This window comes from Ciconia boyciana, chromosome 6 (assembly GCF_034638445.1).
Source record: "Ciconia boyciana chromosome 6, ASM3463844v1, whole genome shotgun sequence".
NCBI lineage: Eukaryota > Metazoa > Chordata > Aves > Ciconiiformes > Ciconiidae > Ciconia > Ciconia boyciana.
Genome location: NC_132939.1, coordinates 18,909,043 through 18,923,427, shown reverse-complemented (window position 1 = coordinate 18,923,427; position 14,385 = coordinate 18,909,043). Strand labels below are relative to the sequence as shown.

At 52.7% G+C, this 14,385-nt stretch overlaps 1 protein-coding gene across 1 annotated transcript in view; it reads right to left on the bottom strand.

Annotated features, from left to right (window-relative positions):
* Positions 1–14,385, bottom strand: part of DUSP8 (dual specificity phosphatase 8) — a 43,650-nt gene that overhangs the window by 27,666 nt on the left and 1,599 nt on the right. The window contains exon 2 of the mRNA XM_072864893.1: positions 925–1,331. Coding sequence (XP_072720994.1) covers positions 925–1,155 — 231 coding nt within the window. The 5' untranslated portion in view covers positions 1,156–1,331. The remainder of the gene's footprint in view (positions 1–924; positions 1,332–14,385) is intronic.

Here is a 14,385-nt window from a genome sequence, read left to right as displayed (position 1 = left end):
CAGATTGGCGCGAGGCCGGCCCCCCCGCGCCGCGAGTCCCCTCGATCCCGGCGGGGTGATGTCACCGGCAGCCAATGCGGGCAGCGGCGGCTTCGCGGGGCGGCGGGGGGGACGCGCCGCAGATGGCTCCAGCTGGGCCCAGCACTTGATTAATCGCCTGAATTACCCTCGCTTTGCCATAAAATTACAAGGCGGGAGGGGGGAACGGTAAAAGCCAGCCGGCGGGAGGGCGGGCTGCGACGGCAACCCACCACCCTCCGGCTCGTCCCGCAGCCCGGCGCCCGCCGGCGCAGCCCTCGGCGGGGGGCAGCACCCGGCCTATGGCACGGCGGCGGCACCCGGTGCTGCTCCGGCCGGGGCTCCAGGCCAGCTCCGTGGCTTAGGGCCACCTCTGTTATTTAACCAGGACCCATAGAGAGAGGAGCCTGGGAGAGATAATATGCCGTGACACCGGATAAGAGCTTCTGGCGTCACAGGGGAGGAGGATTACATGTCCCTGAATGGAGTTAGAGATGACAGAGGGGAGGGGAAGAGTTTTTAGCAGGGGAAAAACTGTTTTTAGCTTACAGATCCAGGAAGGCTTTGCGGGGTTGTTTGCTGGTGTAGGACAAGTCCTAAGGCTGATATACCTGTTAGAATTGCCTGGGGAGGGCTCCTGGAGCAGGGAGCCACATCATGGGGGTGGGGGCAACGAACAGGTCCCTGAGGACAGCCCTGTGGCCGCATGAGCTCATGCTCCAGCTCTCCAAAGGGTGCCGGAGAGATGCCAGCGGATACTGGGGTCAAGGGATGGAGGAGGAGGATGCACATACCACGCATAGATGGGCCCTTAAGCCAGTCTGCATCCCACCCCCACCCTGCCCCTTTCTACTGGAGAAGTGGGTGCAAGCATCCACCAAGAAAGGCGAGGGCCAGATCACCTACCTTCATCTTGGAGGCAGGCTGGATGAGCTCCGTGATGGAGACCTTGTCCTGCTGGAGCCTCCTCTTGACGAGCTTGGAGCAGCAGATGTTGACGGAGCTGAGGACGTGCCAGGAGTTGTACTCCACGAAGGAGCGGCTGTCGATGACCAGGGTGCCCTCCGCTCCGTTCCTCAGGAGGCTGGCCAGCTTCTTTGGGTCCATCACCTTGCGTGGGAGCCTGTCCCCAGCCATAACGGGCCCGTCCCCTCTATGGCAAGTGGGGGGCAAGGGGCAGAAGGGCAGGGCAGGGACGCCAGCACCCGTCTCCCTGAGGGGAACGAGTGAGGGGGTAAGGAGTGAGCAGGGCAGCACCCGTCCTGGTCTCCTCACGCTGCTAACACCCAGGATGCCACCTCATTGTGCTGAACCTGGAAAGAGAGAAAAGGAGAAGACGACCGGTCAGCTGGGCAGGACACCACACTCACCTTGGGCCAAGTCCTCAAGGGCTTGGTCTTCAGAAGAGCGTAAGAGGGCAACAAGCCACACTTTCTAGGTATGTTCTCCCAGCCCGTGGGCATCTGTGGCTCCAGAGCTGCCCAAGTCAGAGGCTTTCTCTTTGTATTTAATAGCCCTCAGCGAAGCTTTCTTCCATGAATTTGTCTAATTTCTTTTTGAAGCCATGTCAGCTTTTAACAGGCACAGTGGCCAGTGGCAGGGAGCAGAACGGTTTGCCAGCTACGATGAAGAAGTCCTTCCCATGGTTTGCTCCAAATCTGCTAACCAATGGCTCCTTTGGGTGACCCCTACTACTTGCACTGGAAGAGGCCACACATGCCTGTTCCCTAATCACCTTCCCCATGGTTCTCACCACATTTAGACCTCATTTAGGAGCCTTTCAGGTCAGAGCATCTACAGAGCTGCCTGTTGCATAGACGCCTTTTGCCACGCCAGCCAGCCCCGATATGCCAAGTTTGATGCAGGCACACCTGCGACCTGCACGGGGCAAGATGTCTCCTCCTTTCCCTGTTCCCAGCCCAAAAGCTCCTCGCACTCAATTTGCTTTTTCTGACCTCTGCCAAGCACAGAGCTAATGGTTTCACAGAAGCAGCTTAGCTCAGCTCTAAGGTTTTGCTGCCACATGGTACTAGCTAGTTCAGGGCCCATCAGACACACCACCAAATCAGGTTTGCTCACCCACATCCATCATTTCACATGGGATTTCACCTGCCTTTTTATCAGAGCCTGCTCATGGCTATCTTGCCAGCTTGCCTCCTGGCAAGTCAAGAGAAGATGACCTCTCTTGGAAGCCAAGAAGTGGAGTTGACCTTCACTCCTGCCTTCAAGAAACAGGCCAGGCATTAGGGCAGAGGCCTTGGTAAGCTGTACTTGAACCAAGATGGCCCCGAAGTGGCTACTGCTTTCCAGCATCTAACTTGCACAGACTTTGAAGGGGGGGTTAATATATAGGGGTACATATCTGGGCTCCATCTTAGGACCTGAGGAGGGTCAAGCCTGGTGCTCTCTGAAGTGCTACCAGAAGAACAAGCTTCCTCCACACCCAGCCCATGGGGTCTGCAGGAGCAATAGGCAGGCTGGGGGGCATTCAGCTCAGGGTGTCTTCTTAGGTTTTAATGGCACACGTCATTGCAGGCATGTTTTAATGGTATTAGGTTTTAATGCTGCTGCAGTCATTCAGAAAATAAGCCTGGGCTACTACCAGGCTCCTCTTGTTCCTGCCAGACGGTGTTTTAGAAAGAACCCACAAGCCACAAGCTGTTCCACAGAAGCTTTAATGCATCTGAATTAGGAGGACTATGCCTGAAAAGGCCAGCGTAAAGATTTTCATTGACTTCTGCAGGGCCAGGATTTGGTCCACGGACTAGAGGAGGCTTATGAGTCACCCTGACCAGAGTAAGCCAGCAGTTCTTGGAAGCTCCTACACCTGAAGCCCCTGCGGTGTGGGCACCTACTGCAATGGTAGCTCAAGACACAAAAGAGATGCTTGAGTAGGACACACTACTTGGTGAAATGACAGGGACCTCAGTTACCAGTCACCAAACGTGGAGAACACAGCCAGCTTGCAGGAAAAGGATGGAAAGCCACAGAATACGAGGATGGGGATTCCAGCATTTGCTGTGGCTCATGACTCCAGCATTACCAGCCCCAACTTCCCTGGGCTACCAGACCTGCCTCCCAAAGCAGGGGGTATATGTCCCAGTCTTCCGCCTCAGGATCCAAGCTCCCAATACGAGGCCACAATAGGATGTGCAGTCCTCCCCTGTCCCTGCATCACACCCCTGCTGCCTCTGCCAACGCATTAATTCAAGTTAGCAGGGGGGGGGAATCCCCTAAAAGCTGCAATAGTGATGGCCCCTCCTGGCACAAAGCATTTTGGCAGCCCTGTGGCACTACGGCATCACTGTTCCTGACCCTACGGTGAGCTTGTAACGCTCTGCAGCTCTTTGCGGTGACTCCAATTAGAGCTGCCCCCTCAGCGGGCGGCTGCGGTCCCCCCGCTACAGGAACCCCGCTCCCCCCACCATTCCTCCAGGGGGGCTTAAAAATTGAAACAGTTCTAATTAGGGGGTCTGAGGGGGAGCGAGGCTGGCTCCTGCTGGGATATGACACACCTCATTACGTCGCTACTGCCTTGCCAAAAGACCCCCCGCTGTACCTTGGCTATAGAGCCAGGGCACTCAGAAAGGATGCAAATTAGCCAGCTTTTCCCCTTCGTCTTCCTTTCACACCCCACTCCCCAAATCACTTTCTGCCTCCCTTCCCCATCAGGACACCAGGCTGCGAATTCTTGGCTCTTTCAATTACATCCAAGAAATAAAAAGGGAATGGAGAGAGTCAACAGACAAAAAAGATGGGGATAATACTGTGGCAGAGGGTTGAGAGTGAAAGACTGAAGTGGGAGGAAGGAGTGATCCAACATGGGGGGACACATTGCACAGTACTTCCAGAGATAAAATTGTATCTGCTCTCCAGATAATGAGCAAGGGGTAAGCTTTGGGGGTCTCAGACACAAATAGAGTGGTCTTGGAAAGATAACAGATCCTTGATCACCTAACTGCTCTGAGACAAACCCTTTCAGAGGAGGCCTTCCATGCATGAAGTTCTCGCAGATTACCAGGAGCTTGGGTGGAAGAGATTGGAGAAGACAGATGAGGAGGTTTCCCAGCTCAGCTAATAGCTGCCCTCTTGCAGAACAACCAGATAAACGTCCGCTCTAGGACACCCAGGTGGACCTGGTGGCAGACACATGTGACATCAGCCAGGTCCCACTCCCATCTCCACCCAAAAGATGTGGGCCAAGGTTGGTCCATTCTGCCCCTCTTTCCAGGAGCTTTTATGGGGGATGGAGATGACCAACTGAGCGTGATCGTAGGGAGCTGTAACCAAGACGTAGGGACTTCTCTAAGAAGTCCAGCCAGGTCAAATGTAGATGAGCCACTTCTCTGCCAGCAACCACAGGACATTTTGAAGCCAGAGGGGTGGTGGGTTCATCCTCAGCTAACAGGTAGCCCAGGTACCAGGAGAGGCTACGAGACCTTCACAGCACCTTGCAGGCTGTGCACGAGATGGTCTCTGAGAAGAATGAGCTCTAACGCCTCCATACCTGGGAAGGCTACCAGAGAAGGAAGGAAGATGTCTTTCTGCTTCCACCTAGATGGGTCAAAAGGAAAACTGAAGGAACAGGCATAGCCATGGAGCACTGCTGAAGTAAGAGATGATCTCACCATGGTGACAGGAGACCAGGGGAAAAGGTTAACCTGGAACCTAAATTAGGGTTTCAGAAACATAGCTGTGTCCCTCTCTTATCAGTTTATTAAAGCCATCTTAATCTTCTTGAGTGTTCCTGAAGAACATTACCATAATCCTTTAATCCCACCTCTCCCTGGAGTGCCTGTAATGAGGAGATGGGCACATGGCTTAGCTGAATGGGGACAGCCAAGCGGGAGAGGCCACACTGCAGCTGAGGGACAGAAAGATGGGCAGAGCTTAGCACACAGGCTGGGCCAACTGCCCTCTCATCAGGACTCTGTCTCTGGTGTCACCTCCATGGGCATGCGTGTCAGGTGAGTGGTGCTGGCCACATGAGTCACAAGTGTGACAGAGATGTGCATGGCAAGCTGGGCTAAGGGCAAGTGTTCAGCCTGGCTATGACCCTCTTCTGGTCAGGACAGACAAGAGAGCAAGAAAACCCAAAACATGCCCCAGCCTGAGTCTGTCTGTGTGGCATGACAGACCACAGGAACTCATCCCTGTGCTGGCCCAACACAGGTCACCAAGGTGGAGGCCACTTCCCTCAATTTCTCATCTTGCACAAGGTCCCCAGCTGAGAGATGTGGTATGGGAAGGGCACAGATCTGGTTTCTCTTGTACTGGAGACATCAACTGGAAGGACAGCATGTCTCTGTAGCAACCATAAACCTCCCTAACCGGCACGTCCACTCTTTGCACCAAGCTAGTAGTCGTGTCCTGAAGAGCTCTACCCTCCACACACAGTCCAGTTGAGAAGATGCTCCCCTTGCTGCCTCAGGCAGGCCAGCTTTGCTGCGGGAAGCAGCTCTGACCCCATGAACACATTTCCATCACGTGAGACTGGATCTACAGCACGGTCCCTGTGATGCTCGTCCCAGGAGCACTGCTCTTCTGGTGGCATCTCCACCTTGAGTTTACCAAGGGATAAAAGCACCACAGAGAAATGCCTGCTTGTTTGTCCCCAGTAACCCATGAAAGCAGCCATTCCCAAAGAATTGCCATCTCCACCGGGGACCCAGCAGCACTGAGCTAAGTGATCTGGCTTTTCCCCCTGCAGCCCACCTGGGGAAATATCTGTGTCCTCTGAGCCCTGCAGCGAGATGCTGCCTGGACAGGGCTCCTCCATCCATCCAGGTCAGTCCTGCTACCAGCCCCAGGCTTACTGCTGGGACACTGGAGGACCCCACCAGCCCCCAGCTCTCCAGACACTTATTAAGATGTAAAATGTGGCACTTCTGCCAAGCCCTCCACCCTTTTTTTCCTCCCCATCCCCTCATTTCTTTCAAGTGCTTCGTCACTTAGCGAACTCCCCTCGGCAGGCTCACGCTGTTTGAGGGATTCCTAAATCATGGGCCTATTACTAATTATTATTATTTTGCAGCAGCAATCAGGGATGCGGGGCTCATTAACAAGTTAGCACCTCTGGTTTCCCTGGAAACCCACAGCTGCCAGGCAACGGCTGCGTCTCTGGCCTGAGGCGATGCTACTGCAGCGCCTTTGGCTCACTCCCGGAAAGATGCTCGGGTCCTGCACGGGCTGATGAACCCAGCTTAGCAAACGGGATGGGATTAGGAAACTCCAGGATGTGTCCCCTGCTCTATCCCATCTGCTGTGAACCTCAGCCCATCTACTGATCCCCTTTTGCCACCCACAGCATCATAAACTGCATAGCGGCTTCTCCCTCCCAGAGAGAGATGCAGGCTTTCTCCAAGAGCGAGGAATTTGGAGCACTAATGATCGCCCAGGGTGGCAGTGGGACGAAGCTGTCAGGTGTGTGCAGTAGCCACTTTGGAAGTGATGTAACAGCTGATGATTTCTTAGCAGCTACTCAAGGTCCCTTTAAGAGGCAGCACAAAAGATTTCTCTGCTTGATGATGGAAAAATTGAGTGGTTTTTTTTATTTTGGTCCTTAAAACGAGGCTGGGAAACACCACTAACCACATCCACTAACCTAGATGCAAAGTCTGCTTGTTCACCTTTCCCAGTGAATCTCAAGGACAGGGAGGAACATCATCTCCTGAGCCCCAGGCGTATGAAGATGTAGGGGAGATGGCAATGCGGTCTGCTGCCCTGCTCTAACCCCCTGAGACCCACAGGGGGTTTTCCCAGGGCAAACAGAGGACTCCCCCCCCAACCTCATCCATGCTATATCACATCCCCATCTCAGCTCCCTACACACTGCAGGCTTCCTACCCCCGGGACGAGAGGCCCTGCGCACCCCCTCCATGCAGGGAGGACTTCAGGAAAGGGGGAAGGGGCAGCCTCCCCTTCTTCCCACAGCACATCACCAGGAGGCAGCCACTGCACCTTTGCCAGGGTTTCAAGCTCAGCTGCTTGCTGATCTCATGATTTTTTTTTTTAATTTGTTTTTCCCTCCCCCTTTCTATGCTGCAGTCTCCTTTCAATTCCCGTAGGCTGGAAGCAGCATGGTGGGGAGCCCTGCAAGGAGCTGCACGTGCCTGAGCAGCACCCACTCACCTCCCCGCGCCTCCCATTTCCCTTCTGCACCTGCAGCCCTTGGTCCAGAAGGTGTTTTCCACCGGAGGACATGGCTGAAGGACCAGGATGTCCTTCAGCAAAGTGCCAGATGGTGCACATTCACACCAGCCGAGGGACATAGTGTGAGGCACGTGGCAGTGCTGGCATGGGGCTGCTCAGCCTCAGGTATGTGGCTGGCAGCATGGGACAGCTCAGGGGCTGCTCATGCTCAAGCTGCAGACAGGAACACAGGGATGAAAGGAAAGGGGACAAGTTGTACCCAGCTGCAAGGGAGTCTTTCCCACACACCCCTCACCCCCCAAGGCAGACCGGCTCTTCTGGTTGCAGGTGAGCCAAGTGAAGGGGTCCCTCACGCCCTTCCACCACCTGATGTTGTGCCAGCAGCTTTGGATGGGCTATGACTGCAAATGCAATCGCCTCCTAGCCTGCTTCCACCAAAGCGACCCAGGTGCATTTAAGGATTTGCAGACTGGCCATTCCCAGAAAAACTTCTGACTGCAGCCGTGGTGGTCAGTCTGGAGATCTGGTCAGGAAAAGCCAACAGGGACGGCAGGGAAGGGAATTTAGCCAGAGTCTAGATGACAAGGCCAGTATTTCCTTCTTTTAGACTTGTACTTTTAACATGACTTATATGGTTTTCCCCTTTAGTATAAACGCAAGCTTTAATTTTAAAGCCTACAAAAGCCAAGACCAAAGGTTATCCATGACCAGCGAGCCATTTAATTGCTGCCTTTGCCCACGCTGAAGATGGAGCTCCCAAGCACGCTGCTTTCTAATACCAAAGCTATCCCATTTCCATCCTCACCCTGCCAAGCTGAGAGCTGGCCAGGCTCTCATCTGAGAGCTGAAAGCACCTTCTGCTTTGAGCAGCTTGGCACACATCACAGAGGACATGCCACACTGGAGAAGGGAAATCTAGTCCTACTGATGCTTCAAAGGGCCCTTGCTGCCCACTGCCTGATATCCCCATCATTTGCTGCACGACCCCATGAGCCTAGCAGGCTTATCTTGGGGATCTCCAGTAGCTTGTTTGCCTTTTTGCAACAAGAGCAGACAGAGGCACCCCAGAAAGGTATGCAGTTAGATACTTCTGCAGGGCTGGTCAGGCTGTCTCATCCTAGGACACCAGACACCATAAATACCTGCTGGGTGCATTTGCAGTCTCCTGGAGAAAGGGTCTCCAGGACCTGCATACTATTTTCCCACAACACCCACATGCTAAGTGAAAGAAAACACAGGATTAAGCTGTGGCTCTTCAAGGCTGCAGATAAATACGCCGGCATTTCGCTTCTTAAGGACAATCCCAAGTGATCTGAGTTTGTCCATCTCAGCAGAGCACCAGGGACAGTCATGGGTGAGGCCAAGGCTAGTGCAGCAAGCACCAAGCAAACACAGGGGCAGTCCGCTGGCACCTGCCCAGTGCAGTGTCATTAGTCCCCCATATTTAAATGACAAATAGGACCCCTGGCCTCACTGAAGAACAACAATGTCGCTGCCTGCTGGCAGGTTTTACACAGTTTCTGACGATAACTGGTGCAAACTGAGGTGCAGGTGCAAATCCCAGCACAGGTCTCCAGCCAGCAGAGGCCAATGTCCACAGTTATACCACCCTATGCCTGCTGAAACTCTGGCCCTCGTTAGGAGACCCAGAATTAAACTCAAAGGCAAGGGGCTACGCTGGTTTTCCACAGGATGAGACATCCCCCAGGGTAGTAACAGGCTTTGCAAGGTTTTTCTGACCTGATTCAAGGCTTGCTAAGTTTCCTACATGCACACAATAGCTAAATTGCTCACAGGTTTGGAATGAATTAGCACTTGTCAGCCCAGGCTCTACCTCTGATCACAGCCACGAGGAGGCACCAACTCCAGGTTTTGAGGGGTTACCTTTATCTAGAAAAAACACACAAGACAGGCAAAGCCCAAGGTGATGTTCCTGAGCCACTCTTTCCTTTTCTCTCGGAGGCTGTGATTCATTACCAAGTGACATGGGGGTCAGACAAAGTGTTCTGCAGGTCCTCCTCCATCCCCACCACCCCGGACAAGCACATGCGCATTGACCACACCGAGCCACAGCTTGCTGGTCAGATGCCATAGCTCTTTGCATACAAAATCCTACAGCCTAGCCTCTTCACTGAGAGCTGGGTTTTGCATCATTTTGTAACATAGGCCTTCTCTCTTAACCCGTACCATCATTGCTATTGTGGGTAGCAAACTAGATGAACTCATTCACTGGGGGAAACAAGCAGCAATATTTCTCTCACCAACTCCAGGCAAGACACTGAAGCATGATATATATTTTATTTTAACCCCAGTTTCAAAGAAAACCCAGACATACATCATGACATCCACCCAGAGCTTCAACATCCTCCAACTCGTTTCTACGCCAGCAGGTCTCACTCATCCCTGCTTCTGCATCATGCAACAGAAAGCATGGGTGACCACACCAAGCCTTGCCCCTTTAGGGCTGCTGGTTGACCCCCCAGCTAAGTAAGATCAGTTCAATCTTCCTCACCTTCCTGCCCATCCTGCTAGACTCCAACAGAGCTCACACGTATCTTTATATCAATTACCACTGAATGAACCTTGCTCAGGTGCCAGACAAAGAGGCAGCCAAGCTCAAAGCAGAAGGGATTGCGAGGATGACACAGAATTACAGGCATCAGCATTCAGCAAGCAAGCGGAGAACGCGCTGATCTATTTTTAATGGTACAATGCAAGCGCTTTACAAAAGGATGTGTCTGGGGAGATTCTGCCCAGTCAGAGATTTGCATTTGGGTTTTTTTGCAGCAGTCAACTTCACTCAGTGCATGGGAGGCATTTTGTCCCTTCACTACCCCACAGAATAATTCAGACAGCCCTGGCTCAGTTTTGGCTGGAAGCTCATCCCTCTGGGTCACCTTCCTGCCCTGCCACGTCCTTCTGACTTTCCACCAGAAGAGCCGAACCTGCGGTGAACAGCAGGTAAGGTGTAAAGGAGAGCTCCAGGTTCGCTTGGCTTCTGGATCTCAGCCCTGCCGAGCTAGGAAAGCTGCCGGAGACATCTCTGCAAGGTCCACCGACAGCAGCAAAGCGGTTAACGTGTTTTTCACAGGCTAGCTCACAAGTCAGCAGTGCTGGCACCCTCTCCGCACCAGCCCTCTACTCAACAGCCTCAAGTGCCAAGCGAGGCTCAGGCTGTGCCCATCCGCTCCCCACACAGGGCTGCCAGCCAAGGCAGATGAAGATGGCATGAATAACTCCACTCAAGCTACGGCTCAAGGAGGACCAGGCTGCCATTGCAAGCTTGGAAATGAGGGTCGTTAGAGGCAACGCAAAAACAATCGGACGCTGTAGATGCTTCTTGGTTGCGCCTTTTCAACAGCACGCCCCAGGGACTGATGGACCCTCTTTGTTTCGAGCAAAGATTGCCTGGCATTACCCAGGAGGGGCTGGATTTCAATGGGAGGTGTGTGATTTAAGCAGACGCAGGTTTAATGTGTGGGAAAGGCTTGACTTGCTTGACAAAAAAACCCCTGCAATCACCTAATAAACGGACTGAAATTTCTACCAGAGCTTCTGCTGCATCAGCTGAATTACCATGTGCTAGCTTTAGACAGCAGCACTCCTCAAAGGACTAAATCCCCTATTAAAAAGAAGAAAAAAGGCAAGATGAAAAGCCATGAATGTGGGCACACTGCGCACCTACATGCCGGATGAGTAACACGGGTAGGCAGAGATGAACCGGAAAGACGCACTGCATCATTAGCAGGGCTGGAGCATGCATGCTGTGGAGGGGAGGATGCCAGGGTCATGCTGTCATTGGAGTCTCCATACAGGATGAAAGCAGTGGTCCACCTCATTTCACATCCCCTCACCATCACTGCCTAATAACAGGTATTTTACAAAAGCCTTGGAGAAGCAGGATGGTGGGTATTTATGGAATAGTCATGGAATAATTTAGGTTGGAAGGGACCTCAGGAGCTCACCTGGTCCAATGCCTCTCTCCCTTAAAGGAGAGCTAACATCAACATCAGAACAGGTTGTCTTGTCCTCTGGTCACCAAATGACTTGTTCTCAGTCATCAGTAGGCTCAGAAATTATGCTCCCCATAACTCAGCATGCAGAAATGCTACACAAAGAACCTCTTTTGCAAATTGCAAGAGCACCCTGAAGGGCTCTGGAGAAATTCCTGAAGAACATGAGGTCTCTGCCCCAAGAGACCTGAAGGCTTGGTTTAAAAAAGGTACAACGAAGGCAGACAAGTCATGCACACACACATCAAGGTGGGCAAACAAGAACTGTGAGGGCTTTCCACACACAGCAAACAACGTGGAAAAAGGCATAAGAGGAGTGGGAAGAAAAGAGGGAATCAAGGAAGGATTTTCAGCCCCAGATAGGTTGCTGGGATGCTCTTAATTTAAATCAGTGCAAAATGCATCACTTATTTCACCTTCACGCATCACAGTGCCTGCATTTCTGTGCTGTTATTGCTCCCTGTTTGCCCTAGGAGAGTGGACCAGTTTCCAGTGATCACCTCCAGGTTCTCCTCCGATCCCAGCCTGGGCTACCACTGCACCTATCTTCTGAAATACCGACCCTTTAAAGGCATCATGCAAACTAGCACTGCCTGTTACTTTTGGAAACTGGAGGTCCAGAGCAGCAAAAAACCTCACAGAAGCTCTGGGCAAAGCACAGGAAGAAGCCCCCTGCACACCAGCCTAGATTACCTTGTCCAGCTGGGTCTAGAAAACCTCAGAGGAAGAGCCAAGTAGCAGAGAGAGAGAGCGAGCCATCCTACAGGAGCCATGGCAGTCTGCAGCACATACTGGGCAGGGCTCTGTGCTGGGCATGGCCCCCAACATGGCCCTCCTTGCTCAAAGCAGATATGGTTGAGAGCCAGAGGAGCCTCTTGGACAACACTGACCCAAAGGCTGGGGGTAGAAAGTCTACAAACAGCTCTTGGAAGAGGAAGAGATGAGAGCTTGTTTTCCTTTCCATGAACTCATGCTAAAGAGGAGAAGGGGCGACCAAGGCACCCGCTGCAGACAGAGCTCGGTATGTCCCACCATGGTCTCAGCTGCTGATCCACTTCTGGCAGAGCATCTCTCCCATGGGGATGTGACACATCCACATGCCATGGTCTCCCCCTCCATCAGAGGAGCAGGCAAAGCCATCAGGCCATCACCAGGGTGCAATACACCACCCGCCATCCCCACAGGAACCTGCACTGCCACTAATCACATCACAAGCTCTGCCTGGCTTTGAGGGCAGCCCCTGATACCATTAGTGCAGAGCATCTTGGCACAGTCAGTTTTTACGCCCCTCACATTCCCCTGGCTGTGTTATAATCCTGCACACGAAGTATGCTCAGGTCTCCTAAGCAAGCTTGAGAAAATCTTGAGCAGAGAGCTCATTTAGCTTCTTATCTGATGAATGCTCCCAGGCCACTTACCTCCCTTCCCCAAGCCTGCCCATAATTATGTCAGGTGCCTCCTTCCCACTCTGCATCAGGTGGGACAGGTGTATCTTCAGAGAAGAAATGTAAAGCTTGAAAAACAGGTTTTAAAACCCAGAGGGCATGAGGATACAGAGGAGCGCGTTGAAGCTTTCCCCACAGGATGACGGCATTGCTGCTCTGGCTGCAGGAGTTTCTCTGCATAGCAGCACGAAAAAGAGCGGGGTGAGACCCAGCGGCTGTGCTTGGAGGACCGGGAACACCTGCGTGTTTCTGCAGCCATCTCCCCCTTAACACTGCCATGAAACACACAGCAGAGGGCAAAAAGGTCTACAAACTCTCCTAGTGCAACCTCCCAGCTGTCCTGTCAGGCAGAGAGGAGCCAGCATCCGTAAGCTCCTTCTCTTTATCACCTCCTTCCCTACAAGACTCAGTTTGCCGGAGCTGTTTCAGTATGATGGCAGCGTCCTACGAGTCCACACCATAAGTCAAGGCTGCCAAGCGCTTGAGCACCTCCTTTTCCTCCTTCCATCCCTGATAGTGTTAACACGCTCTGCACCTGCCTGTGCCCAGAACTTTGGGAGCTGAGCTGCACAAAGAAGAAACTAACCTCTGATCCCTAAGAACAGCCTCGCTTAAAGGCAACGAAGCAAATCCAAAGAGGAAAAGCACCTATAACACGCTCCTTATCTCTTACATAGATTAAAGCAGCTGGTGCAGAGGTAAGGGGAAGGGATGGAGTGGGGACTCGCTCATATTCATGCCAAGAGAAGTAATTTCAGAAACGCAGAGCCACAATAGGTTTCCAGCCTTTGGGGAGGTCTTTTTGGGGGGACATGGCTGCAGGGGGAGAAGCTAGTTTTCTCCCACCTCCCAGGATCCAATTTGGCAGTATGGGACAGACACTACTGCGAAGTCCTACCCAGCCCTTGGGGGTGTTTTGGTAGTAATAATGACACTGCATTTAATTTTAGGTGAATTTAAGCTCTCCAAAGGCAGGCACCTCAGTGGCTATCTCAGCAAGGTGCCTGGCACCCAGCAAAAACACACTCCGCAGACAAACACAGTGCAGTATTTGCAAGAATAATCTCCATGCAGAGCCCCCAGTGAACACTCCTAAGGACTCTGGCCACTTTGCTCAGCTCTCCTAAGCATAGCTGAGGCTAGATTTTAAACAGCAATGCTAGATCCAGGTTTTCCTTCCCTACTCCTCACCTTGTGCCAAAGCAGGGATAACTAAAAGCCATGGGGGGCAAATTTGCTGGGTTAAAAGCCTTTTGGTGTGAGATGCTGCCATCTCGGCTCAGAGACCTTCCAGCCCCAGGTTTGTGCTGCTCGAGCATGTTGCTGATGGGCAGAAGGCAGGAATTTCTGCCTACTGCCATCGCAAAGAGGCTTTTGGGCATCCATCTGCTGCTCACGCGCCCAACTGTCCTCTCTGGTCCCAGCCATTTGGACAGTCCTACACATCCAGGCTCTGCCAGCATGGCTGTGCCAGGCAAAACTGGGGACAAGGCACCCGCAAAGCCCTTGCAGGCATTTTAAAATCCCAAATACCTCCAGCCATGGCCAGGAGGGTTTTCTCAGTGCTGCAGCTTATTTTGTTTTGGGAACCGTTACAAGCAAAACCAAAGCAAGCGCAGGAACCCCCCAGCCAGACCCAAAACCCCAACAAACCTCTTTCACAGAGAGATTCCTCCCAGCACGGACACCCTCCGACAGCGCGAGCAAACCCTGTCTGATAGAGGCAAGGCCAAACCCATAAGCACCAATTCCTATGC